This window comes from Balaenoptera acutorostrata, chromosome 14, assembly GCF_949987535.1.
Source record: "Balaenoptera acutorostrata chromosome 14, mBalAcu1.1, whole genome shotgun sequence".
Taxonomy (NCBI): Eukaryota; Metazoa; Chordata; class Mammalia; order Artiodactyla; family Balaenopteridae; genus Balaenoptera; species Balaenoptera acutorostrata.
The window spans coordinates 43080861-43105834 of record NC_080077.1 but is presented as its reverse complement, the minus strand read 5'-3'; the positions used below and the strand labels follow the sequence as shown (position 1 = coordinate 43105834).

At 39.6% G+C, this 24974-nt stretch overlaps 1 protein-coding gene across 3 annotated transcripts in view; it reads right to left on the bottom strand.

The window, feature by feature from the left end:
- Positions 1–10446, bottom strand: part of MCM9 (minichromosome maintenance 9 homologous recombination repair factor) — an 84986-nt gene extending 74540 nt beyond the window's left edge. For all 3 annotated transcript variants that reach the window (XM_028168665.2, XM_057527744.1, XM_057527745.1), the window contains exons 1-2: positions 10120–10446; positions 7460–7778 (exon numbers count right to left, since the gene is read on the bottom strand). In XM_028168665.2, coding sequence (XP_028024466.2) covers positions 7460–7763 — 304 coding nt within the window. In that variant the 5' untranslated portion in view covers positions 7764–7778; positions 10120–10446. The remainder of the gene's footprint in view (positions 1–7459; positions 7779–10119) is intronic.
- Between the last annotated feature and the right edge of the window lie 14528 nt (positions 10447–24974).

The window sequence follows — 24974 nt, the reverse complement described above, 5'->3', positions numbered from 1 at the left end:
CTTTTAGTTCCCATCCTAGAAAGTTAAGAAACAAAAAACCACCAAGTGGAGATGTCTCTTCTTACTTGGCCTTAATGAGATGTACATTATGGCAACACATCTTCACAATGCTTGCAGATTCTCAATTACCTTTTTCTTCCTCCCCACATGAATGCTTTTTAAAAATTAGGATACAATTTAGGTACCATAAATTTGCCTTTTTAAAGTATATAATTCAGTGGTTATTAGTACATTCACAAGGTTATACAATCATCACCACTATCTAATTCCAGAATATTTTCACTGCTTCAAAAAGAAACCCTGTTCGCAGTAGCAGACAGTCTCTATAACCCCTCCCCTGAACCTCTGGCAACCACTAAGCTACTTTATGTCTCTAAGGATTTACCTATTCTGGACATTTCATGTAAATGGAATCATAAAATATGCACCCTTTTGTGTCTGGCTTCTTCTACTTAGCATACATTTTCAAGATTCATCCATGTTGTAACATGTATCAGTTCTTTGTTCCTTTTTATGGCTGAATATTCCACTGTATGGATATACCACATTTTGTTTATACATTCATCAATTGATGGACATTTGGGTTGTTTACATTTTTCTCCTATTATGAATAATGTTACTACAAACATTTATGTGCAAGTTTTTGTTTGAATACCTGTTTTCAATTATCTTGGGCATACACCTAGGAGTAGGATTGCTGGGTTGAATATACTTTTTATAATAATTTTAATTTTTAAGTTTTCAAAGAATCACTAAGCGTTCTCTATTGTAAGTATATAAAAGGATACTCAAGTGGGAAACAGGATTATTAACCCAATTTGCTTCTTAAAGTATAAACAAAATCTATCAGAATTACTTCTGAGGGCTTCCCTGCTGGCGCAGTGGTTGAGAATCTGCCTGCCAATGCAGGGGACACGGGTTCGAGCCCTGGTCTGGGAGGATCCCACATGCGGCGGAGCAACTAGGCCCGTGAGCCACAATTGCTGAGCCTGCGCATCTGGAGCCTATGCTCCGCAACAAGAGAGGCCGCGATAGTGAGAGGCCCGCGCACCACGATGAAGAGTGGCCCCCGCTTGCCACAACTAGAGAAAGCCCTCGCACAGAAACGAAGACCCAACACAGCCATAAATTAATTAATTAATTAATTTAAAAAAAATTACTTCTGAGAAAGATGAGCAAAGTGAGGAGGAGAATAGGAAAAAAAAGTGATGGTTAGAGAACTTCACAACAATTATATTTTTGAAAACACATAGATTTTTGAAACATCCATTCTCTCTTTCTTGGCTCCTAAAGAAATACCATTTTTCATCCCATTTCTACTCCTCTCATTCCTAGCTCTGCTTCAGATGCAAATTGATTGTTCAGTTTAAATTCTACTGTCAATATATTAAAACTTAAGAAAAACTAAGATCACAAGAACTGGGTTATGGAGAGTGCTATGTTATTCCGATGCCATGCATAGAGCAGAATGCCCAGTGAAACCACAGACTGCCCAGTGCAATTCAGCAGACTCTGGATGTTCAATATGATGAAGTCATACACATAACGAATGAGGTCTTAACATAATTATTTAGTTAGATGCTTGCTATTTTTGTCCTAAAAACAAACTTCAGTTTAAAAATGAAGCTATGTATAATTTTATTGTAGTTTTTTCCTAAAAAGCTACTTCTTTTCATTTCTTTTTTTTAACATCTTTATTTGAGTATAATTGCTTTACAATGGTGTGTTAGTTTCTGCTTTATAACAAAGTGAATCAGTTATACATATACATATGTTCCCATATCTCTTCCCTCTTGTGTCTCCCTCCCTCCCACCCTCCCTATCCCACCTAAAAAGCTACTTTTAAATTGATTTTGTCTTACTCTGAATAGCATCTTCAAATGGAAGCGTAAAACACCATATTCCCTGGTGCTTCTATAGTAATCCAGGCAAGAAATAACGAAGGCCTTTTAATCTCCTCCACTTAAACCCTTCCATGCTGCCCCCAGATCTAAGAATAAGGAACCAAATGTGGGATTGGACCACAGGACGTTTTGTGATGGGATTCTTCTCACACCAAGCCCTCTGGGCACTCAAATGCTCTCATACAGTGTCCCCTTTGCCTGACACTCTCCTCCCTACTCTGTCCCTCAAAAATGGCCACACTAAGAAGCAACATAAGGGTTCAGAATACATACTGTGGAGCCAGAATGAATGAGTTGAGTCACAGCTCTATCACGCACTAGCTGGGTGACCGTGGCCAAATTATAACCTCTCAGATTTCCCTCCTGTAATATGGCAATAACAACAAAACCTACCTCATAGGATCACAGGAAGATTAAAATAATTCATATAAAGTTTCTTGGAAAAGTAACTTGCACATAGCAAGCACTATTTAAACCTTAGTTCTTATATGTAATCTTATCATTTTCCCCCTTAAAAGGTTGGCTTAAACATAATTTTCTTAATGAAATCTTTCTTTAACCCATTTCAGGTTAAATTCCCTCTTCTATGTGCCTTAACACACTGTTCTTCTCCTTCATACCACTTACCACAATTTAAATAAAAAGAATACATATTATGTTTCCACACTAGAATATAAACTCCATGGGGGGCAGGGCAGAGGTAAATTTTATTCGCTACTATATTATCATCGCTTTATAAATAGTAAGCATTAAAAAAGAAAAAACTTGAAAGAAAGATAGATGAAAGGAAGGCAAGGAAGAGGGGAGGAATAGATATTAAAGATACTTCATGAGCTTTGAAACCAATTAGAGATAAGGTATAAGGAAGAGGGTGAAATTTAGAGTGACTCCTAGTTCTCTGGTTCCATTAACCAAGTCAGGGAATTCTGGAAGGCACATGGTAGTCAATTAGTAAATATCTATTGAAAGAATAAATAAGGAAATAGAATTTTCAGATGGAGGGGGGCACAGAGAGGGGAGGGAAATCATGACTACACTTTTTGATACACTGAGTTTGCAAGAAGATATCTCTAGTTTGAAACATCTGACGGACAAGAGGATATCTGAATACAGAGCTTAAGAGACAGATTCTGGCAATCAAGCAATCAATCAATCAAGTTAGCACTTGTTGCTCTATAAGTGGCAGCTGAAGCCTAGGTTCAGAATGGAGGCCACCCCATGAGGAAGAGAGTGCAGGATTCAGGAGCAGATGGCCACATCTGAACCCTGAGAACCTACCACCTACAGGACCAGTAAAGGAAGAGGCTCCCAGAGCAGCGAGAAAAGCCACCGCTAGAGAGGGAAGAAAGGGCAAGACAGTGCTGTCAGCGGGGCCAAGGCTGGAGTTTCATAAAGGAGGAGGAGGCAACAGTAACAAATCCAGCAGGGAAATAAAGGAAGAGAAATCCCAACACTTGTCCCTCAGTCTGGCCATAAGGCAGTCACTGGGAAGGCGGGGGAGGGTGCGTTCAGTGTGGTGGAGGTGAAAGGGTGAATGGGGGAAGGTTATGCTAAAGAAGGCATGAATTCTGTCAAAACATTGTTATGAAAGGAGAGTGGATGGAGGGTAGAGGGGACACAGAGTTGAAAGAGGGGCCTCTCTCCTGAAAGGGAGACAGAAAGGATTCCTGGTCATCCTGGCCACCACCCACCACACCCCCATAGGCTCCAGGCTTCCCCCCGGGGTGCTGGTATGAGTCGGTGACTGACTTCTAGCACCTGGCTTACCCATCTCCCTAAGATGCTAACTTACCAGGATGCACGTCTCATCTAAATCTAGATTCTCGAGTAGAGGCCATGGTTGGGCTTTAGGAAAGCCCTGAACCTCTTGAAATTCAGGCAGAAATTTAAATATATATACACCTGCATTTTCTGAAGAGGATTTGTAACTTTCTCAACATAAAACCCTGAAGAACCTCTTATTTAAATCCTCAGTCCCATAGATCTATTGACTTGCATATCATTACCTCTAAGAACAGAAAAAGGGGCTTACATTGTGGGAACAGTCGCTAAACCTCCCTCCCCTCCTTTCATTTAATAGTAATGCCCTAACGTCTCTTATTGCCTACTCAGCTCCTGTTTAGATCACATCCTACACGACCTGCCCCAAATGCTATGACAACATGACAGGGACATTCATAATCACTTACTGCCTGGACCAGTCATTTAGGACCCTAGTCACGTATTGCTTTGCACTGCTCCTTAACCGTTTTGTATCTGGAGGGTAGCGTCACTTCTTGAGATCCTTTTCATGCTACTCTGTACCCAGCCCAGTGCTTTATTAAGCACTTCTAGATAAGAGAAGGGGAAATGGGCTTTCCCTCTCTCTCTAGCCTTCCCTTTATCACATCTGGCCTCCAACCTCCTAGTCCAGACAAAGTGCATGAATTTTTCTGTGCATTTCATGGTACCTCTGTAGCTTTCCTTAGGCATGCTACTTTGTCTGGAGAACTCTCCCCAGTTCACTCAGCCAGGAAGAGTATACTCAAGTTTATCCTTTTGCAAGAAAACTTCCCTAAGTCCAGGCTAGCACCCTCACACAGACACAAATGGAACAGCTAAGCAAAATGGTCAAATGAATGCATCATTGCGTAAAAGATGCTTCTTATATCTGGAGGAAACTTCTGCCAGGAAGAGTGAAAAAGAAGATACTCCTTAGGTCCAGAGACACCTTCCCTTTCCTTGCACATGATAACTCAGGCCTATGCATGCTGGGTCATGACAAGTCTATGCAATACTGATTTTATTTCAATCAGCATAAGGAGATGTGCTGGAGAGATATTACACACTCAGGAAGAAGGCAGGTGAGAGGTGGAGGGCATCAGGCTCAGCCACAAGGGTCCCTCACATGCTCACCAACCCTCTCTGTGTCCCTCCTGAAGTGTGGCCAGCAAGAGTGAATTCCCTGCTGCCCACCTCCAACAAGGGGCCTGTGTCTAAACCCAATTACAGCACCTCTAAAGAAAAAACTATGTAAACATTTACAACCAATTTTTCTAAGATTAGCTTTTCATTATCTTCTGTACTTTTATAATACGGGGCAATATGCCATCCTTAATGTTCTTATCTTACTGAATGGAATCATGTATATGGTACCTGTTAGGATAAACTTTTTTTTTTTAGAATCAAGCAAATTAGCCTAAAACATGATATCATTACCATTAAGTGGTTTATTTTGTATAGTAAAGTAACTATATTATTTTAAGAAAAGGATAGTAGAGGTGAGTACATTTTTGGATCTTCAGATTCTTTACTTTCATATTACAATTTTTAAAGTAAATTTATAATATAAAGACAGAGATAAAAGTAACATAATGTTAAGCAGAACTGACCACAACAATCAAAACCCTAGAACTAAAAAAGGGTAAGGGACAGTGTCTTGATAGAAATGTCAATTCATTTTAATCTTTCTGTCTTACTATATGCTACTAAGTGTGTTCTTCAACTATCCCAGTGAAGCAGGGTACATCAGGCACTAAGCCACCATTAGTGCTAAACAACAAAAACCTTTGTCATTATCTGACTCATTCACTGATAAAAATAAATAAATAAATTTTTATTTAAAACAGAGACATGTCCACATCTGTGTTAGAGATATGTCCAGATCAATTACTTCAGGTCCATGGTTTCCAGCGTGCAGTCCCTGGAAATCGGCATCAGCCTCAGAGCTTTGAGAAGTGCAAATTCTTGGACCCTAGGCCAGACCTCTTCAGTGAGAAACTCTGGGGGGTGGGGCCCAGCAATCGGCGCTTTAATAAGCCCTACAGGTGATTCTGATGCCCATTAATGTTTGAGAAACACTACTTTAAATAACAGGTGAGGGCTTTTTTTTCTTCCTCATTTATTCAATACTTTGATGCTAACTGCGTATTTGAATACCTTTCATCAAAACTACTGAGAATAGCAAGTGAACTTTAGACCAATAAAAATCCCAGAAGACAAAGGGCAATGCAATGTTCCTAAGGAGACTGAACCACAGAGGCATCCTGAGTTTTAATAATTCAGTGCCTTGTTTGGAGTCCAAGATGGAGGTGCAATATACCTAAAACCAGACTTTTCCCATCCCTGGTTCATTCTGCCTGGGACACCTGCATCCCTCCCTGATCTCACCATCTAGTCTTGAATCTTTGGGTGAATCCCCTAGGACAATTCACTCCCTGCCCTGTGAGCTAATATATCTCGCACATACCTTGAGTGATGCATGCATCGCATAAGTAAAAGCTGCCAGTAAGCTCCTTTACAATCATGTTTAATATGTACATATGCATGTACCTGTGGGCATACATACACGATATGGTAAATATTTGAATATATAGCTGTCTCCCCTACAGCCTTGAACTCCTTTAGATGAGGGACTATACCATATTCGTTTTGGTTTCCCAGGGGTCTAGCAAATGCCTGCCTACAAGGGATATGTTTGTAGAATGAATGTTACTATGGTAGTAACATAATTCGCAACTCACTTTCTCAGAGAATAATGAGGAACTAGGCTAAATTCACCTGAAACCAATAGGGTCACTTAGGCAGACAGAACTTTAGTATTTAAACTGAGCGTGGAAAAGTGTCTAAACATAAGGACAGCCTAAAACCATTTGCTAAATACCATTTCAATAACATTAACTAAAGCCTCTTTTAACAATCCTTCTGCAACATTATCAGAAGAGGACATTTCTTCTTGATCCTAGCAAGAGATTACCTAATGTCTGATGCATCAAGATTAATAATCTTCGTAATTTTATTCCAGTAAGTGCAATCGCAGATACTATTCTTTCACTTAAATGTCTGGAATTTTTTTGAATCTTAATTTATCTCCAAGGAATTCTATAGTGACTCCTAACCTTTTTTGGAATCACAGTAATCATTTTTGTTGATTATAAATTCCCACCTTTCTGAAATGTACTATAAAGTAAATATTTATTTTTAAACAAAATGGTACATGTGTTCTCCAACTTAATCAAAGAGTGCAGGAATTCAAAGACACAGCTTTGACCCCACAAGTTGCTGATTGCTCCACTGCAATTTCTTTAAAGTTAAGAGGCTTTATCTGTCGTTCATTCAAAAAAAGTTATTGAGTGCCTAATAGGTGGCCAGCACAATGTTAAACTTGATATATAAAAATAATGAATTTCCTAAAATAGTTTTGAAGATCACTAGGTAGCATCTACCACGTTGCTAATTCTTTGAATTATCAATTTTTCATTGTCAGGAGTCATAAAAGCTCAGAAAGCTGAACTAGTTTTGTACACACATACATATATGTATAATATGCACACAAATATACTGCCTCCACACATTCTCCCTCCTCTCAGTTGGCACGGCTAGTACCCCAGCCTCCCAAATGTCCAGAGAAAAACAGTATAAAATCATGATTCTTTTCCAAAAGTGACCATCAACTACATAATGGATATATTTTTAAGTATAAATGTCAATTCTTAGTGCTTTAATTCAATATATGTTGGGATTTCTCAAAATCTTTCTCAACAATAACATGGCAGTAAAATCCTTAAGTGATTCACCTGATATCCTGGCGTGAAGATTCTGCTTCATGGAGACACCTTCAGGCTGAGAAAGGGACTGGAGAATTGTCAAGGCTGATCTTCGAAGTGCACTATCAAAAATAGTTAGCACTTCATTAGGGAACGCGTTGAAATATTCCCCGATTTCCATGTTGGTCTCAAAAAGGGTCATGGCATTAACCACAACTGGGTAATGAGCATCTTCATCTCTTTCCTTCAAGATGAGAAGAATATCGTTCTTATGGTATTCCGAAACATATGACTCAAACACTTGACCAACCAGTGTAACTTGATTGCTATTCATCTTGGACCTAGGTAACTAAAGAAAGACAAAGGACTGTATTATACCTTTGATTTTCTAGACTTATACACTAGTTTACAAAAAGATTGCTTATAAATCATTCTGACTTTGGGTCACACTCTAATCTCAAAATACTATCTGAATTCAAATCTTAATTAGATCTGACAGAGTCACAGTCACTTATCAAATTTATTTTTTTCAGTGAGTGAAGTTAATTTTAAGTCAAAGAATTATGTTAGTACTGATAACCGAAATCCAAAATGGTCCAATGCCTTTCCTATATCTTTTCCCCAAACTTCCTCCTCTTAACCCTATAATACGTCATGTAAAAGGCCTTTGCCTTTTCTTTAATCAGATTCCATATATGCGTTTGCTCTCAAGCATAAAATCTTAAATGCCAGTCTTTTGGTTTAAGTTACTCCCAGTAGAGTTCTTTGCAAGCATCCTGGTTCTACATTTTATTCACATAAAAAACGTATCTTTCTCTCTGTCTCCCCACAACCTAGTTACACACACGCACACACACACACTTTCATTTGTATTCTGCTACTTAAGCGGAACACACGCTACTATTCAGATTGGTAGCCAATTCTGACTTAAATAGTTAACAAATTGGCTTTAGAAATTTACATTTGGAGGTGAACTTTTTCCTATTTTCTTTTTCTAACCTAGGAAAACTATTGGCTTCAACAAAAACAGCTGTCAAGAGTCTAAAAAAAACTAGATCATTAAACTGAGGAAAGGAAATTGGTCTCTAAATAATAAATCACTACGATTGAAAGTAAATACAGTATATTACATTCCTGGCTATATATATATATTTTTTAATTTGCACCTACAGATTAAAAGGGCCTATCCCCATTCTATTTTCATGTATACATGTAGATATCTACCATGTAGAAGGCACTATTCTGGGAAATGAAAAAAGCACAATAAAAGGCCCTCTATGCCCTCAAAGAACCAAGGAACAGATCAAATGAAACGGTGCTCTAACAGTGGTAAAAATGCAATACAAATAGGAGCACAAAGGAGAGAAGGATTAAATTTAAATGGAGTGACAATCCCAGATGTGGCAATGGACAGTTACAAATAAACTGTCCAAATGGATCATTTAAGAAATTCTTATTAGTCAAAGGATAAGTGTCCTTTGACTAATTTCGTTCAACCAACATTTATTGTACTAGGCTTTAGAAACAGAAAGATTAAAGAAGATTATGACATTCACAGTTTAGCATCCTAAATATGTATTACACGTGCTATTAGCAATATTTGCCTTCTCTGGGAATCTACTAGAAGGTGTGAAAGGAGGGGGGGGTGCACGGTATACCACAGTTAGGTCAAGAATCCTGACACCTACAGGATGCCAATGTGAGATTAAGAGATGTGTAGGCCACTACATTGGTAAGTATTTAGTTTGGGTTAGGTAATATAAATTCACCTAAGCATAAAGCAGAAAAAGCACTTGGGAAGGAACAACTAATCATACAGTATATTCACGATGTGGTCTTTGCTAAAAAAAAAAAAAATCTGGAATCCCAAGAGTGGCTATAAGATAATCTCTAAGATTCTATAAATGCATATTAAATTTGGAGCCACAAATTTAGCAATTTAAAAGGCAGCTCCACATAGGGCAGGAAGGGGACAGCCGCAGAATTCATGGTTCAGATTAAGATCAGATTAAATTTCGCCTAGTCTTTTTGAAATAGCATCACTAAAATAAACAGCATTCACTTTCAATACCTGGGCACAACTGACTAATCAAATATTTCTTAGCAGTTTGCAAACGCTAGAAACATGCTCACCCAGATTGACTGGTGGCAGTGTTTTACAACTTTCAAGCTCCTTTTCCTTTTTCTTATGCAACATTTGAAGACAAAATAAATAAAGCCAAGTTGTGCCACCTTATCCTCTTGACTTAAGTGCCAACAAGAAAAATCCGGGAGGATGCACCCGCGGCAATCTAGCTGGATCCCTGGTAACCGCAGCCCGCCACCCGCCGCGCCGCCCCTCCGGGAGCCACGCCCCTCCGCGTCCTAAGACCCGCCCCGCTGGCACCGCCCCTGCCCGCCCGCTTCAGGTCGGCGCCTCCTCCATGCCTGGCTAGCCGCGGGCGCTCGGTAAACGTGGAGCCGACTTGTGCCCGGAGAACTGCTTTCCACACTTCCGTCTCTGGACGTAGCCCGTACCCTACAACAACTCGGCAGGTCTCTGACACTTCCCAGGCTCGGCTGCGGGCAGCTCCGTCGCCGGTCTGGTCCCAGAGTTGAATAGTTTTGGAACTAACCAGGTGTGGGCGAGACTTGGGACGCACTGTAGGAAAAATAAATAATGGTGCAACAAGGCAGCGGCTGTCACTTACTGGCGGATACGTGGTGTCAGAAGTCACCGGGGGCGCAGTGCTCCCGAGGCCGAAGGGCGCGGAGAGCTCAAGCCGATCGGCGGGGTCCAAAGAGGCGGGAGGAGGCCCCGGGTGGGGGCGGGGCGGGGCGCGCGCGTGGGGCCGCGCGAGGCGCCGTCGGCCGCGGGGGCGCGCAGGCTCCAGCGGGCACGCCTCGCGCCCGGACGAGATAGGCGCCACGCGGGCGGCTCGGCCGGGCCCGCGCTCCCGAGGGGCGCCGGGCCGTGCACTGCCTCAACTTGGCGGCTCAGGTGGCTCTTCCGGGTGGAGAAGCGGGCGGGCGCGCGCGCCGCCAGGCGCCGCGGGACGAGAGAGGCGGGGCGGGGCGGGGCTGGCTGGGAGGGGCGAGTAGGGTCCCGGGCGGGGCTGGGCGGAGCCGCCGCTCGGTAGTGGGGAGGAGTGCCGGGCTGTGCTGTGGCTGTGAGAGAGTGTACAGCCCGGGCTTTCCGGCTCAGAACTCCGCCAGAGCTAAGGCCACAACGATTCTCTCTCTGCTTCTAGAAGTTTTAGAATGAAGGTTTTATGTTTAGGTCTATGATTCATTTTGAGCTAATTTTTGGATATGATGCGAAGTGTGGATCTTAGGTAACTTTTTGTCATATGGGTATCTACCACTATTTGTTGAAAGAGCTGTATTTTTTCCACAGAATAACCTTTGCACCTGTGTCAAAAATCAGTTGTCCTTATATGTGTGGGTCCAGCACTTAATATTTCTGTTCCCCAATCTATTTGTCTAACTATAAAAACACGACGTTGTCTTAATTACTCTAATGAGTCTTGAAAGCGGGTAGTGTTTGGCCTCCAATTTTGTTTTCTTTCAAAGTTGTTTGGGCTCTTCTCTTTGAATATGAATTTTAAAGCCAGCTTGTCATTTTCTATTAAAAAGCTGGGATTTTTGTTGGCGTTGCATGGAATCTATAGGTCAATGTGGGAAGAATTTATGTGTTAATAATATTGAATCATATGACCCTTGAACAAAGTAAACCTCACCATTTATTTAGGTGTTATATAATTTCAAAAATGTTTGATCTTTTGTCAAATTTATGTCTCAAATTTATCCCTAAAATCATGGGGAAGGAGGAACCATACCTTTTTAAAAAAATTTTATTTACTTTTGGCTGCAGTTGGGTCTTTTTTTACTGCACGTGGGCTTTCTCTCGTTGTGGTGCGCGGGCTCCTCATTGTGGTGGCTTCTCTTTGCGGAGCACGGGCTCTAGGCGCGCTGGCTTCAGTAGTTGCAGGACATGGGCTTAGTAGTTGTGGCACGTGGGCTCTAGGCGCGTGGGCTTCAGTAGATGTGGTACACGGGCTTAGTTGCTCCACGGCATGTGGGATCTTCGTGGACCAGGGCTCGAACCCGTGTCCCTTGCATTGGCAGGCAGACTCTCAACCACTGAGCCACCAGGGAAGCCCAAGGAACCATCCTTTTTGATGCTATGTAAATGATATTTTCAATTTGAATTTCTGGTTCTGTTCTAGCATGTAGAAATACAATTGATTTTTAAAATTTTATTATTAAAAATTTTAAATTAATATTTTTTTAGAGCTGTGTCAGGTTCATAGCAAAATTGAGCAGAAAGTACAAAGATTTCCTTTATGATCCTTGTCCCCACACACCCACAGCCTCCCTATCAATATCCCTTTACCAGAGTGGTGGATTTATTACAACTGATGAACCTGCATTAACACATCATCATCACTCAAAGTCCACGGCTTATAGTAGGGTTCACTCTATGTGTTGTACATTCTGTCCGTTTTGACAGATGTATAATAACATGCATCCACCCCGTAGTATCATACAGAATAGTTTCACTGCCCTAAAAATCTTCTGAACTCTGGCTATTCATCCCTCCCTCCCACCTAACCCCTAGCAACAACTTATCTTTTTACTCTCTCTATAGTTTTCCAGGATATCATATAGTTGAAATCATACAGTATGTTGCCTTTTCAGATTGACTTTTTCACTTAGTAGTATACATTTAAGGTTCCTTCATGTCTTTTCAAGGCTTGGCAGCTCATTTCTTTCTGATGCTGAATAATAGTCCATTTTCTGGACGTACCACACTTTATCCACTCACCTACGGAAGGACGTTTTGGTTGCTTCCAAGTTTTGCCAATTATGGCTAAAGCTGCTATAAACATCCACGTGCAGGTTTTGCCATAAGTTTTCAGCTCCTCTGGGTAAATACCAAGGAGCATGATTGCTGTATCATATGGTAAGAGTACTTTTGTAAGAAACCAATAAATGTCTTCCAAAGCAGCTGTACCATGTTGCATTCCCATCAGCCATGAATCAGAGTTCCTATTGCTCCATATCCTCTCCAGCATTTGGTGTTTTCAGTGTTTTGGATTTTAGCCATTCTAATACATGTGTAGTCTCTCATTGTTATTTTGCTTTGCATTTCCCTGATGACATATGATGTTGAATATCTTTTCACCTGCTTAATTTTCATCTATATATCTTCTTTGGTGAGGCATCTTCAGGTCTTTTGCCCATTTTTAAATAACATTGCTTATTTTCTTATTGTTGAGTTTTAAGGATCCTTTATCAAATGTGTCTTGCAAGTATTTCATCCCAGTCTGTGGCTTGTCTTCTCATTTTCTTGACATTTTCATTCACAGAGCAGATTTTTAATTTTAATTAAGTCCAGCTTATCAATTGTTTCTCTCATGGATTGTGCTTTTGGTGTTATATTTAATAAGTCATCACCCCAGAGTATCTAGGTTTTCTCCTCTGTTCTAGGACTCTTACAGTTTTGTGTTGTACACTTAGGTCTATGATCCATCTTGAGTTAATTTTTGTGAAGAATGTAACGTCTGTGTCTAGATGTGTGTGTGTGTGCACACGTGCCTGTGGGCATCCAGTTGTTCCAGTACTATAACAGAGAAGAACAAACTTGACTCCATGTTGAATCTATTCCTTTAGCTCTAACCCTTGTGCTCTCTTGCCTGTGCTTAGTCATGCTGGCTCTGCACCTTTTATAAAAGAATGTTGCCTATAGCCTGAAATATACGGGATAGCCCATTCTCAAGGCTCTGACCTTTAAAGCTGTAACACTTTTCCATTCATATAGAGATAAAAAGTTGCGGAACAGAGAATAACATTTGTCTTGTTGGAGGTTTATAGGAATATTGTGACCAGACCTACCTGGACAGCTGCAAGAACAAAGGATTCCAGCACCAAGAAGTTTACAACAACCAGCCACACGCCTCTCCCCTTTTAGCACAAAAGAAGCCTGAGTTCTAACTGAGGCAAGATGGTTCTTTGGGACACCATCTTCTCAGTCTGCTGGCTTTCTGAATAAAGTCGCTATTCCTTGCCCTAACCACTCGTCTCTCGATTTATTGGCCTGTTGTGAGGCAAGCAGTAAGAGCTTGGACTCGGTAATAGTACCATTTGTTGAAAAGACTATCTTTGCTCCATCTGTCAGCGACTTGTATTGCCTTTGCTCCTTTGTCAAAGATCAGTTGGCTATATTTATGTGGGTCTATTTCTGGGCTCTCTATTCTGTTCCACAGATCCATTTGTCTGTTCTTTCACAAATACCACACTGTCTTGATTACTGTGGTTTTATAGTGAGTCTTGAACTCAGGTATTGTTAGTCCTCCAACTTCGTTCTTCTCCTTCAATATTGAGTTTGCTATTCTGGGTCTTTTTCCCTTTCACATAAACTTTAGAATCAGTTTGTCAACATTCACAAAATAACTTGCTGGGATTTTGATTGTGATGAGATGACTCTATAGATCAAGTTGGAAAGAGCTGACATTTTGACAATATTGAATCTTCTATCCATGAACATGGAATATCTATCTCTTCACTTATCTCGTTCTTTGATATACTTTATCAGATTTTTATAGTTTCTGTCATATAGATCTTGTATATATTTTCTTAGATTTACACCAAACTATTCCTTTGGGGGGGGTGTTAATGTAAATGGTAATACGTTTTTAAGTTCAAATTCCACCTGTGCATTGCTGGTATATAAGAAAGCAACTGACTTTGCATATTAACCTTATATCCTGCAATCTTGCTATAATCACTTATTAGTTCTAGAAGTTTTTTTGGTAAATTTTTTCCATATTTTCTATATAAACAGACATGTCATATGCAAATAAGGACAGCTTATTTCTTCCTTCCCGATCTGTATGCTTTTTATTTCCTTTTCTTATTTCATAAACTAGGACTTCCAGTATGATATTGAAAAGCAGTGATGAGAGGGGACATCCTTGCCTTGTTCCTGATCTTAGTAGGAAAGCTTCAAGTTTCTCACCATTAAGTATGATCTTAGCTGTAGGTTTCTTGTAGATGTTCTTTATCAACTTGAGGAAGTTCCCCTCTATTTCTAGTTTGCTGTGAGTTTTTATCATGAATGGTGCTGGATTTTGTCAAATGCTTTTTCTGCATCTCTTGATATGATCCTGTGATTTTCTTTCATTATCCTAACCATGTGAGGGATTACATTAATGGATTTTTAGATTGGAACCAGCCTTACATATCATGATAAAACCAACTTGGGTGTGGTGCCTAATTCTTTTTATACAATGTTGGATTCAATTTGCTAATATTTTGTTAAGGATTTTTGCATTTATGTTCGTGAGAGATATTGGTCTGTGGTTTTCTTGTAATGTCTTTGTAAGATTTTGGTATTAGTGTAATGCTGGCCTGAAAGAATGAATTAGGACGTATTCTCTCTGCTGTCGTGTTCTGGAAGAGATTGTAGAGAATTTGTATAATTTTGTCCCTAAATGTTTGATAAGAATTCACCATTAAACCCATGAACCTGGTGCTTTCTGTATTAATTTTATATATATACATATATAAGCCTATTATATATATAAGCCTTATATATATACATATATAAGCCTATTCAGACTCTATTTGTTCTTTTGGCAGATTGTGTCTTTCAAAGAATTGGTCCATTTCATCTAGGTTATCAAATTTGTGGGCATAGAGTTGTTTGTAATATTTCATTATGATCCTTTTAATGGCTGTGAGATCTTTAATAATATCCCCTCTCTCATTTCTGATATTAGTAATTTGTATTTTCTCTCTCTTTTTCTTAGGCTAGAGGCTTATCAACTTTATTGGTCTTTTCAAAGATTTTCTCTATTGATTGCCTCTTTTCAGTTGCATTGATTTCTGTTCTGATTTTTATTATTTCTTTTCTTTTGCCTACTTTGGATTTAATTTGCTCTTCTTTTCCTAGTTACCTAAGGTGGAAGCTTAGATGATTGATTTTGGATTTTTCCTTTTTTCTAATATATGTATTCTATGCTATAAATTTCTCTCTAGGCACTACTTTTACTGCATCTCACAAATTTTGATAAATTGTGTTTTCATTTTCATTTAGTTCAAAATATTTTAAGATTTTCTTTTGAGTTTTTTTCTTTGACCCCTTTGTTATTTAGAAGTGTGTTGCTTAATCTTCAAGTATTTTGTGTTTTTCCATTGTTCCTTCTGTTATTGATTTCTAGTTTACTTCCACCATGGTCTGAGAGCAGACATTGTATGATTTCTGTTCGTTTAAATTTGTTAAGGTGTGTTTTATGGCCCAGAATGTGGTCTGTCTTGGTGAATGTTCTATGTTAGTTTGAGATGAATGTAATCTGCTGTTATTGGATTAAGTAGTCTATAGATGTCCATTATATCCAGTTGATTGATAGAGTTGTTGAGTTCAACTATGGCCTTACTGATTTTCTGCCAGCTGGATCTGTACATTTCTATAGAGGGGTGTTTAAGTCTCCAACTATAATTTAGATTCATCTGTTTCTCCTTTGAGTTCCATCAGTTTTTGGCTCACATATTCTGAGGCCCATGCATATTAAGGATATGTGTTATGTTATGTGTTATGTATTCTTGGTGTGTTGATTCCTTTATCATTATGTAATGCCCCTCTCTCTCCCTGACAACTATTCCTGCTTTGAAGTCCACTCTGTCTGAAATTAATATAACTACTGCTTTCTTTTGACTAGTGTTAGTATGGTATATCTTTCTTTATCCCTTTACTTTTAATCTATAGGTTTTTATCTTTAAAGTGAGTTTCTTATAGAAAACATATAGTTGGGCCTTATTTTTTTAATCCACTCTGACAATCTCTGACTTTTAATTGGTGAATTAAGACCGTTAGACATACAAAGTGATTATTGACATAGTTGGATGAATAGCTACTATATTTGTTAGTCTTTTCTACTTGTTACCTTTGTTCTTTTTCCCTGTATTTGCCTTCCATACTTTTTCTGCCCTTTGTGGTTTTAACTGAGCGTTTTATATGATTCCATTTTCTCTCCTTTCTTAGCATTCAGTTGCTTCTTTTTTTTTCTTTTTAATTGGTTGCCTACTAGAATTTACATTATAACTATCTAAGTCCACTTTCAAATAACATTATACCACTTCAAGGGTAGTGCAAGTATTTTATAGTAGCAAAGTAATCCTGAATATTCCCTCCCATCCCTTGTATCATTGCACTCATCCATTTTGTTTATATAAGCTTATAAGACTTAGATATGCATAATGACTACATTGTTGCTATTATTATGTTGAACAAATTGTTGTCTGCTAGAGCAATTACGAATAGGAAAAATAGAAGTTTTTATTTTATTTTCATTTAGTCCTCCTTCAATACTCTTCCTTACTTTATGTAGATCTGAGTTTCTGACATTTTGTTTTCCTTCTCTTCAAAGGACTTTTAACTTTTCTTGCTAGGCAGGTCTGCTGGCAGCAAACTCCCTCAATTTTTGTTTGTCTGAGAAAAATCTTTATTTCTACTTCACTTTTGAAGGGTAATTTTGCAGGGTACAGAATTCTACGTTGGTGGGATTTTTCTCTCAACACTAAATATTTTACTCTACTTTCTTCTTGCTTGCATAGTTTCTGAAGGTAAGTTGAATATAAATTTTATCTTTGTTCCTCAACAAGTGTTTTTTTTTTCCCCCCCTGACTTCTTTCAGGATTTTTTATCTTTATCATTAATTTGACATTAATTTGGAGGAAGTCCTCAGTCATTATTACTTTAAATATTTCTTGTGTTCCTTTCTCTTACTAGTTTTGGTTCCCATTATTTGTATGTTATACCTTTTGTAATTGTCCCACAGTTCTTGGATATTCCAGTGGGTTTGTTTTTTTTTTTTTCAGTCTTTTTTCTCTTTGCTTTTCAGTTTTGGAGGTTTCTACTGACATAGCCTCAAGCCCAGAGGTTCTTTCCTCAGCTGTGTGCAGTCTACTAATGAGCCCATCAAACACATTCCTTACTCAGTTACAGTGTTTTTAATCTGTAATATTTCTTTTTGCTTCTTTCTTAGAATTTCCATCTCTCTGCATACATCACCCATCTATTCTTGCATGCTGTCTATTTTATCCATTAGAGCCCTTAGCATATTAATCATAGTTGTTTTAAATTTTCAGTGTGATGATTCCAACATCCCTGCCATATTGGAGCCTGGTTTTGTTGCTTGCTCTGTTTCTTCAAACTGTATGGGTTTTTTTTTTTTTCCTTTTAGTATATCTTATAATTTTTTGTTGAAAGATGGAGATGATGTACTGGATAAAAGTGCTGTAAATATGCCTTTAGTAATGTGGTGGTACAGTGTGGAGTGGGAAGAAGTGTTCTGTAGTCCTGTGATTAGGTCTCAATCTTTTAGTGACTGAACTATCTTTGCCACTGGATTATGAAGTTTGCATGTTCTTCTCAGTCCCTTCCGCCCTTATGTGTGACAGGATGGTTAGAATGGGCTGGAACTGGATATTTTCCTTCTCCCATGTGGAAGGCTAAAGGAGGCTGGAGTTGTGTATTTTCCTTCCTTCATGTGGAGGGCTAGAGCCAGCTGAAGACGGATATTTCCCTTTCCCAAGGTCAATTAGTCTCTGATAGACCCCAGCAGGTTAGGCTCTGGTTAAATAGTTTCAGCTGAGGGCAGAGCTTATTAAGAAGAACAGAATGCTCTGGTGTATTTCAAAATGGCTCTTTCCCCAGCTCCTGCCAGAAGCATGAAGGGATTTTTCTCCAGTATTTACTGTGAGGACCTGATGAACTCCTGGAGGTAAAACCCACGAAAGTGTGAGTGGGTCCCTCTGGAGTTTTTAACTTTTCAGACTTGCCCGCACCAAGCCTCCAGTGATTTGTCAATTACAGTTCAAGTTTCCCTACCCAGCACCGGTTCCTGTAGAGGTTTTCAGCTCATGAGTTTCTACTCTGGTAAGTTGTGATTCTCTGTTGTCTCTTCAGTTTGGAGGGCAATAATTTGCCCTGTGACCTCACTCTCATGGATTTAAGAAGAGTTGATTTTTCAGTGTTTCAGGTTTTTACTTGTTAGAACTGAGTGGCAATTTTCAGGTTTCTTACATGCTGGACAAGAAATCAGACATCTCAATCATCTTTTAAAGAAATTTAAATAACAAGAAAATAATTGTATATATTTATGCATGCAGTTATGATTTCCAGTCCTCTTCCATTATTTCTTCAAGTTTTTCTGTACCTCTTCCCTTTGGCTCCTTTGCAGATTTTCTATTTATCACTGGGTTCAGCAGTTTGTGATTTGCCTGGATGTATTTTTCTTCAATTTCTCGTTGAAAATGAAAAACTCAGTTTTTTCTGTGTTCCTTTCTGTGTAAGAAAAAAAAAAGTTTTTTTACTACTATGTGTTTTTTCTCTGTGAGTCTCCTTTAGTCCTCACAAAAAACACTTCACTTCTGAACACCAAATGTGTGGGGGTTTTACCCCACAAAAACATGCACGTCTGACACCAGTGGGGTGTCTTACAATTTAACTCTGTTCTGATATTATCTACCCAGAGCTAGCATCAGATCCCATAGGTTAAGGGCTCAGTCCCACAAGATTGAACCCCTCCTCCCCACACACACATACTTCAGACGCCAGTTGCAAGCCTGGGTTATCACCTGTGCTTCTGACCAATCTGCTGTAGATCAGAGGTTCCAACGACCCCCTCCTTGGGTTCGATCAGTTTGCTAGAGCAGCTTACAGAACTCAGAGAAATACTTATGTTTACATTTATAAGGATATGATAAAGGATACAGATGAACACCAGATAAAGAACTACAATAGGATCATGTCTGGGAAAGCCCCTGAGTAGCTTCTGTCCCATGGAGTTGGGGTGCATCATCGTCCTGGTGTGGAAGTGCTGGCCAACCTGGAAGCTCTCCAAACCCCATACTACTGGGATTTTACAGAGGCTTCCTCACACAGGCATGGTCTGTTATTAACTGTTTCCAGCCCCTCTCCCCTCTCTGGAGAAATGGGGAAGACTGACTGAAAATTCCAAGCTTCTAATCATGGCTTAGTCTTTCTGGTGACCAGCCCCATTCAGGAGCCATCCAGGAGCCCTTTAGAGTCTCCTCAATAGAACAAAAGATGCTCCCACTGCTCTTATCACTTAGGAGTTGACAAGGGTTTTCAGAGCACTATGTCAGGAACAGCGTCAAAGATAAATATTAGGGATGCTCCAGTGTTCTTATCACTTAGGAAATTACAAGGATTTCAGGAGTTCTGTGCCAGAAACCAGAGGCAAAGCCCAGTATAGTTGATTCTTGAAAAATGTGGGGATTAGGGGTATTGACCACCTGCATTGTCGAAAATTCGAATATAACTTTACAATCGGCCCTCCATACCTGCAGTTCCACATCCAAGGATTCAGCCAACCTCAGATGATGTAGTACCATGGTGTGTATTTATTGAAAAAATCCACATATGAGTGGACCTGCACCATTCAAACCTGTGTTGTTCAAGGGTCAAATGTATATATCTTCTATTATCTCACACACTTGTGTTTTGGATTTCTTGAGTTTCTTGGATCTGTGGGCTTATAGTTTTCATCAAATTTGGAAAATATTTTGGCTTTTACTTTTTTTGATATTTTTGTGCTTCCCTTACCCCTGTCCTTTGGGGACTCCAATTATACATATATTATGCTACTTGACTTTGTCCTACAGAACTCACTGATACCCTGTTGAATTTTTTTGGACTCTGTTTCATTTTGGATAATTTCTATTGCTATGTCTGTAAATTCACTAATCTTTTCTTGGACAATGTCTAATCTGCTGTTAATCCATTCAATGTATGTTACATCTCAGCCATTGTAATTTTCATTTCCAGAAGTTAGATTTGGGTCATTTAAAAAGTATTTTCTATCATGTCTCTACCTAACATGATCCTCTACCACTTATTGTTCATATTGTTAATTAGGTAGTTTTGAATCTTTAATCTTGTTTTATTTCTGTAAATTTTTAGTTGTATAGTTTAAAATTATTATACTGTATTACAGGAATTCTTAATTTCTATTTTTGTCCTACTGTTTTGTATTTTCTTTTATTCTGCTTTCTCACAATTTACATTCTGCTAAAATGCAAGCAGGAATTTTTGTTGGTTTTGAAGCTCCTAAAACAGGGCCTTTCACATAGTAGCTTCTGAATACTGTTTGTTGAATTGAATTCTTGTCATATTACTGAAATGTTTGTTCTTATGACTTGGTTCTAGTCTTAAAATATGTTTTTCAGTTTTTAAAATTTTCATCAATTTATTGCACATCCACTACTTTCTTCCTTTGCTCACTCCAGTACAGCAACAGTGCTTCTGCTTAGACATTCCTGCTTTTCCTAGCACTTTGCATTTGCTGTTACTCCCGCCTGGAATGCTCACCCCCCAGTTACCTGCCTGGTTCAGTCCCCACATCCCCACTCCCTGCCTCATACTCCATGTATTCCCTCCCTTGTTCTTCTCCATTTTATTTATCATTACCATCTGATAATACACAATTGTGCTTTTTACTGATTTTTTTTTTTAAGTGGATTTTTTTTTTAATTAATTAATTTTATTTTGGCTGTGTTGGGTCTTCGTTTCTGTGCGAGGGCTTTCTCTAGTTGCGGCAAGCGGGGGCCACTCTTCATCGCGGTGCGCGGGCCTCTCATTGTCGCGGAGCACAGGCTCCAGACGCGCCGGCTCAGTAGTTGTGGCTCACGGGCCCAGTTGCTCCGCGGCATGTGGGATCTCCCCAGACCAGGGCCTGAACCCGCGTCCCCTGCACCGGCAGGCAGACCCTCAACCACTGCGCCACCAGGGAAGCCCTTTACTGATTTTTTTAATCTATCATATGTATATATGTATACAGATACACACACACACTCCCACAACAATATAAGCTCCACAGAGCACACAAAGCAGGTTTTTTGCATTTTTCCCCTCATTGGCGTATCCCTAGTCCTAAAACAGTTCTCGGCATATTGAAGGTGTGCAACAAATGTAGGAAATATTATTTTTACATGACTAATTTTTAAAAAATTTACTTCAACCTTTGACTTTTTGCAGTTTTGTTTTTGTTTTTTGTTTTTTTTTTTTTTAATTTATTTATTTTATGGCTGTGTTGGGGCTTCGTTTCTGCGCGAGGGCTTTCCCTAGTTGCGGCAAGCGGGGGCCACTGTTCATCGCGGTGCGCGGGCCTCACTATCGCGGCCTCTCCTGTTGCGGAGCACAGGCTCCAGACGCGCAGACTCAGCAATTGTGGCCCACGGGCCCAGCCGCTCCGCGGCACGTGGGATCCTCCCAGACCAGGGCTCGAACCCGCATCCCCTGCACCGGCAGGCAGATTCTCAACCACTGCGCCACCAGGGAAGCCCTTGTTTTTGTTTTTGGTGAGACTAGTTCACCAGGTTCACAGGATGTCTTTTTCAATGTTTCCTGCTCTGTGAATTCAAACCATGGTCCCTAATAGATTCCAGCCCCCTCCTTAGAAAAGGACAGGCCTCTTTAAACTCAATTTGAACACATAGATTCATTCTGTCTAGATTTGGCTTCCTAACAAGGATATTTAATATGCCTACATTTTTAACATAAATTTATTTTATTTATTTATTTTTGGCTGTGTTGCGTCTTCATTGCTGCCCTCGGGCTTTCTCTAGCTGTGGCGAGCAGGAGCTACTCTTCGTTGCTGTGCGCAGGCTTCTCATTGTGGTGGCTTCTCTTGTTGCAGAGCACAGGCTCTAGGCGCACGGGCTTCAGTAGTCATGGTGCATGGGCTCAGTAGTTGTGGCTCGCAGGCTCTAGAGCGCAGGCTCGGTAGTTGTGGAGCACGGGCTTAGTTGCTCCATGGCATGTGGGATCCTCCCGGACCAGGGCTCGAACCCATGTCCCCTGCATTGGCAGGCGGATTCTTAACCACTGCGCCACTAGGGAAGCCCTTAATATGCCTATTTTTTACACCCCTCGTTTGAGAGGGCACATTTATTGTTTTGCTGCCTGCTCTCAATTCAACCAATGAAGCACATATTTGTCTCTGACCATCTCAGTGCCACTGTAGGTGATGGTGTTGCTAAATCCTTTATGGAGAGAATATGGATTGGAAGAATATTTTCCCATGGATCACTCCTCAATGAATCAAAGAGAAAATTTCAAGCTCCAATAATTTATAATGTATTATTTGGAAGGGCAAGTTATAGGAGAAAGTTTTCATAGAGAAACCTTTATCTGTGATCTGAGGAAGCAGTATTCAACCTCAGGGGGTGTGCAAGACGAACCACTGTGACGAAGAGACATTTATTGGAACTTCTATTTATATATTTTATATTTATTTTTGAGTCTAAAAATAATATATTTATTTATTGTTGGACTTCCCTGGTGGCACAGTGGTTAAGAATCCGCCTGCCAGTGCAGGGGACACGGGTTCGATCCCTGCTCTGGTAAGATCCCACATGCCGTGGAGCAACTAAGCCCGCAAGCCACAACTACTGAGCCCACGTGCCACAACTACTGAAGCCCAGGTGCTCTAGGGCCCGCCTGCCACGACTACTGAGCCCGCGTGCTGCAACTACTGAAGCCCGCATGCCTAGAGTCCATGCTCTGCAACAAGAGAAGCCACCACAATGAGAAGCCCACGCACCGCAACGAAGAGTAGCCCCCACTCGCAACTAGAGAAAGCCCGCGCGCAGCAAGGAAGACCCAATGCAGCCAAAAATTTAAACATTTTTAAATTTTAGAAAAAGTATTGTAAAAATTGCAACTGGACCCTTATGTTTATGTCAGATGATTTTCAGGTAAAGTTCTTGCGTTTTCAGGGGAGAGGGGGAGGTCTAAAACTGCAGGCTTGGACTGTAACACTGTACCTCAATTTCTTTGTTTTCTGTTGTGACTATGTTGCAGTTTGTGTATAGATCTACAGATTATATATTGTTCAGGTTATATCATATATTTATTATAATACCATTAATATGACATTGATGTATTACATTAGTATATAACAATGATATATTATTTAGATATATGTTGTCACCCTACAGATTATATGTCTCTAAATTTAACTAAATTAACATAGAAAAAACTTAGATTATATCATCTACTATCATTGGCCATGAACTATGCCTGAAGAGGCCTTGAAATATAAATGCCATCACCATAGTGATGGGGTTTTTTCTGTATAATGTGTATATCAGTACAATAATATGTGCATCTACATAAATTAGTTACTTCTTTGGGGTTGTGTGTTCACAAACATTTTACTATGGGTATATAATAAACAAACATTGCTTTAGGGTTATGGTGAAAGTTTATGAAAAAGTTAGCCTCTCTTTTTTTTTTTACCATCTTTGTAGCTCACCATGTGAATCAAATTCTTATTAAAGGCTGATACCTTGGCTCACCTGAGACTCATGGAATAAGAATCTCTGGAGGTGGGGCCCTGAAGTCAGTATTTTAAACAAGTAACCAAGGTGACTCATGCATACCAAAATGTAAGAACCACTGTGTTAGATGATGTTTAAATATTTCCCCTCAATCTTAATTTTCAAAATAACAATTTCTGAGCCCATTGGTAACTATATTGTTGAAATTAGAGTATTATAAAAACTAAAATGAAGGCAGCTATCTGAAGATCTTTTGAACACTCCTAATTTCCTATGGAAAAGTTTCCCTCTTCATCTACTAAAACATTAATGACAGAAAGAGATCAATCGTTTTGTCACGTTTGTGCAAATGAGAGTATCAACACACAACATCTGTCACCATACAAAGATAATTGTTTTAGCTTCTGGTTAACCTAAGACTGCAGGGAAGTGAAGACACCTGGCTAAGGCAGCAAAACAATATGCAAAACTGCATTTGATAGAGACTGTTCATGAAGGTAAGTTTAAATCTTAATGCAAACTTCTTAGCTTCAAAGTAACAAGTGAAATAAATGCCATTAAGAGGGCACAGACTTGGCCAGATTATTAAGGATAAATCTATGGATATTATTTACAAGTGTATGTGTTTTTAAGGAATTCTTGGCTGCAAATAACAGAAACTAACTCAAAATAGCTTCAGTAAAATTCCTATAAAGATACTAAGTACCTTAAAGAACCAAAGAGGAGGAATTCAGGCACACCTCAGGGAAGGACTTAACCAAGAAGTGAAAGCCCTCAGGAATCTCTGAATCTTCAGTCTCTTTCACACTTCTTTGCTCCATGGTTTCTTTTTGTTGGTTGCTGTTTCCTACTCCTCAGTTTAGTTGAACTTGGTGGCCTTGCAGCTCCAAGTCTTAGATGTTACAGATGCAGCTATATGATAAAATTAACTGAACTTGCTTTGTGCTGAATTCCACATTCTTGGTGAGAGAATCAGATTTTCCCAGTTAGAGCTCTATACTGATCTTTGGTTCAATTAGCTACAGCGAGGCCAGCCAGGTCATATAGTTAGATGTGACTGCCAGGGGCCAGCCCTGTGGATCAAGGAGTGTTTTTAGGGGAAGTACACAGAGAAAACAAGAATTGTTGATTCATTAGCTGGGCATAGATCCACACTGATTCTCAGGAGCCTCCAAATGCCTGTATTTTTGTGGAA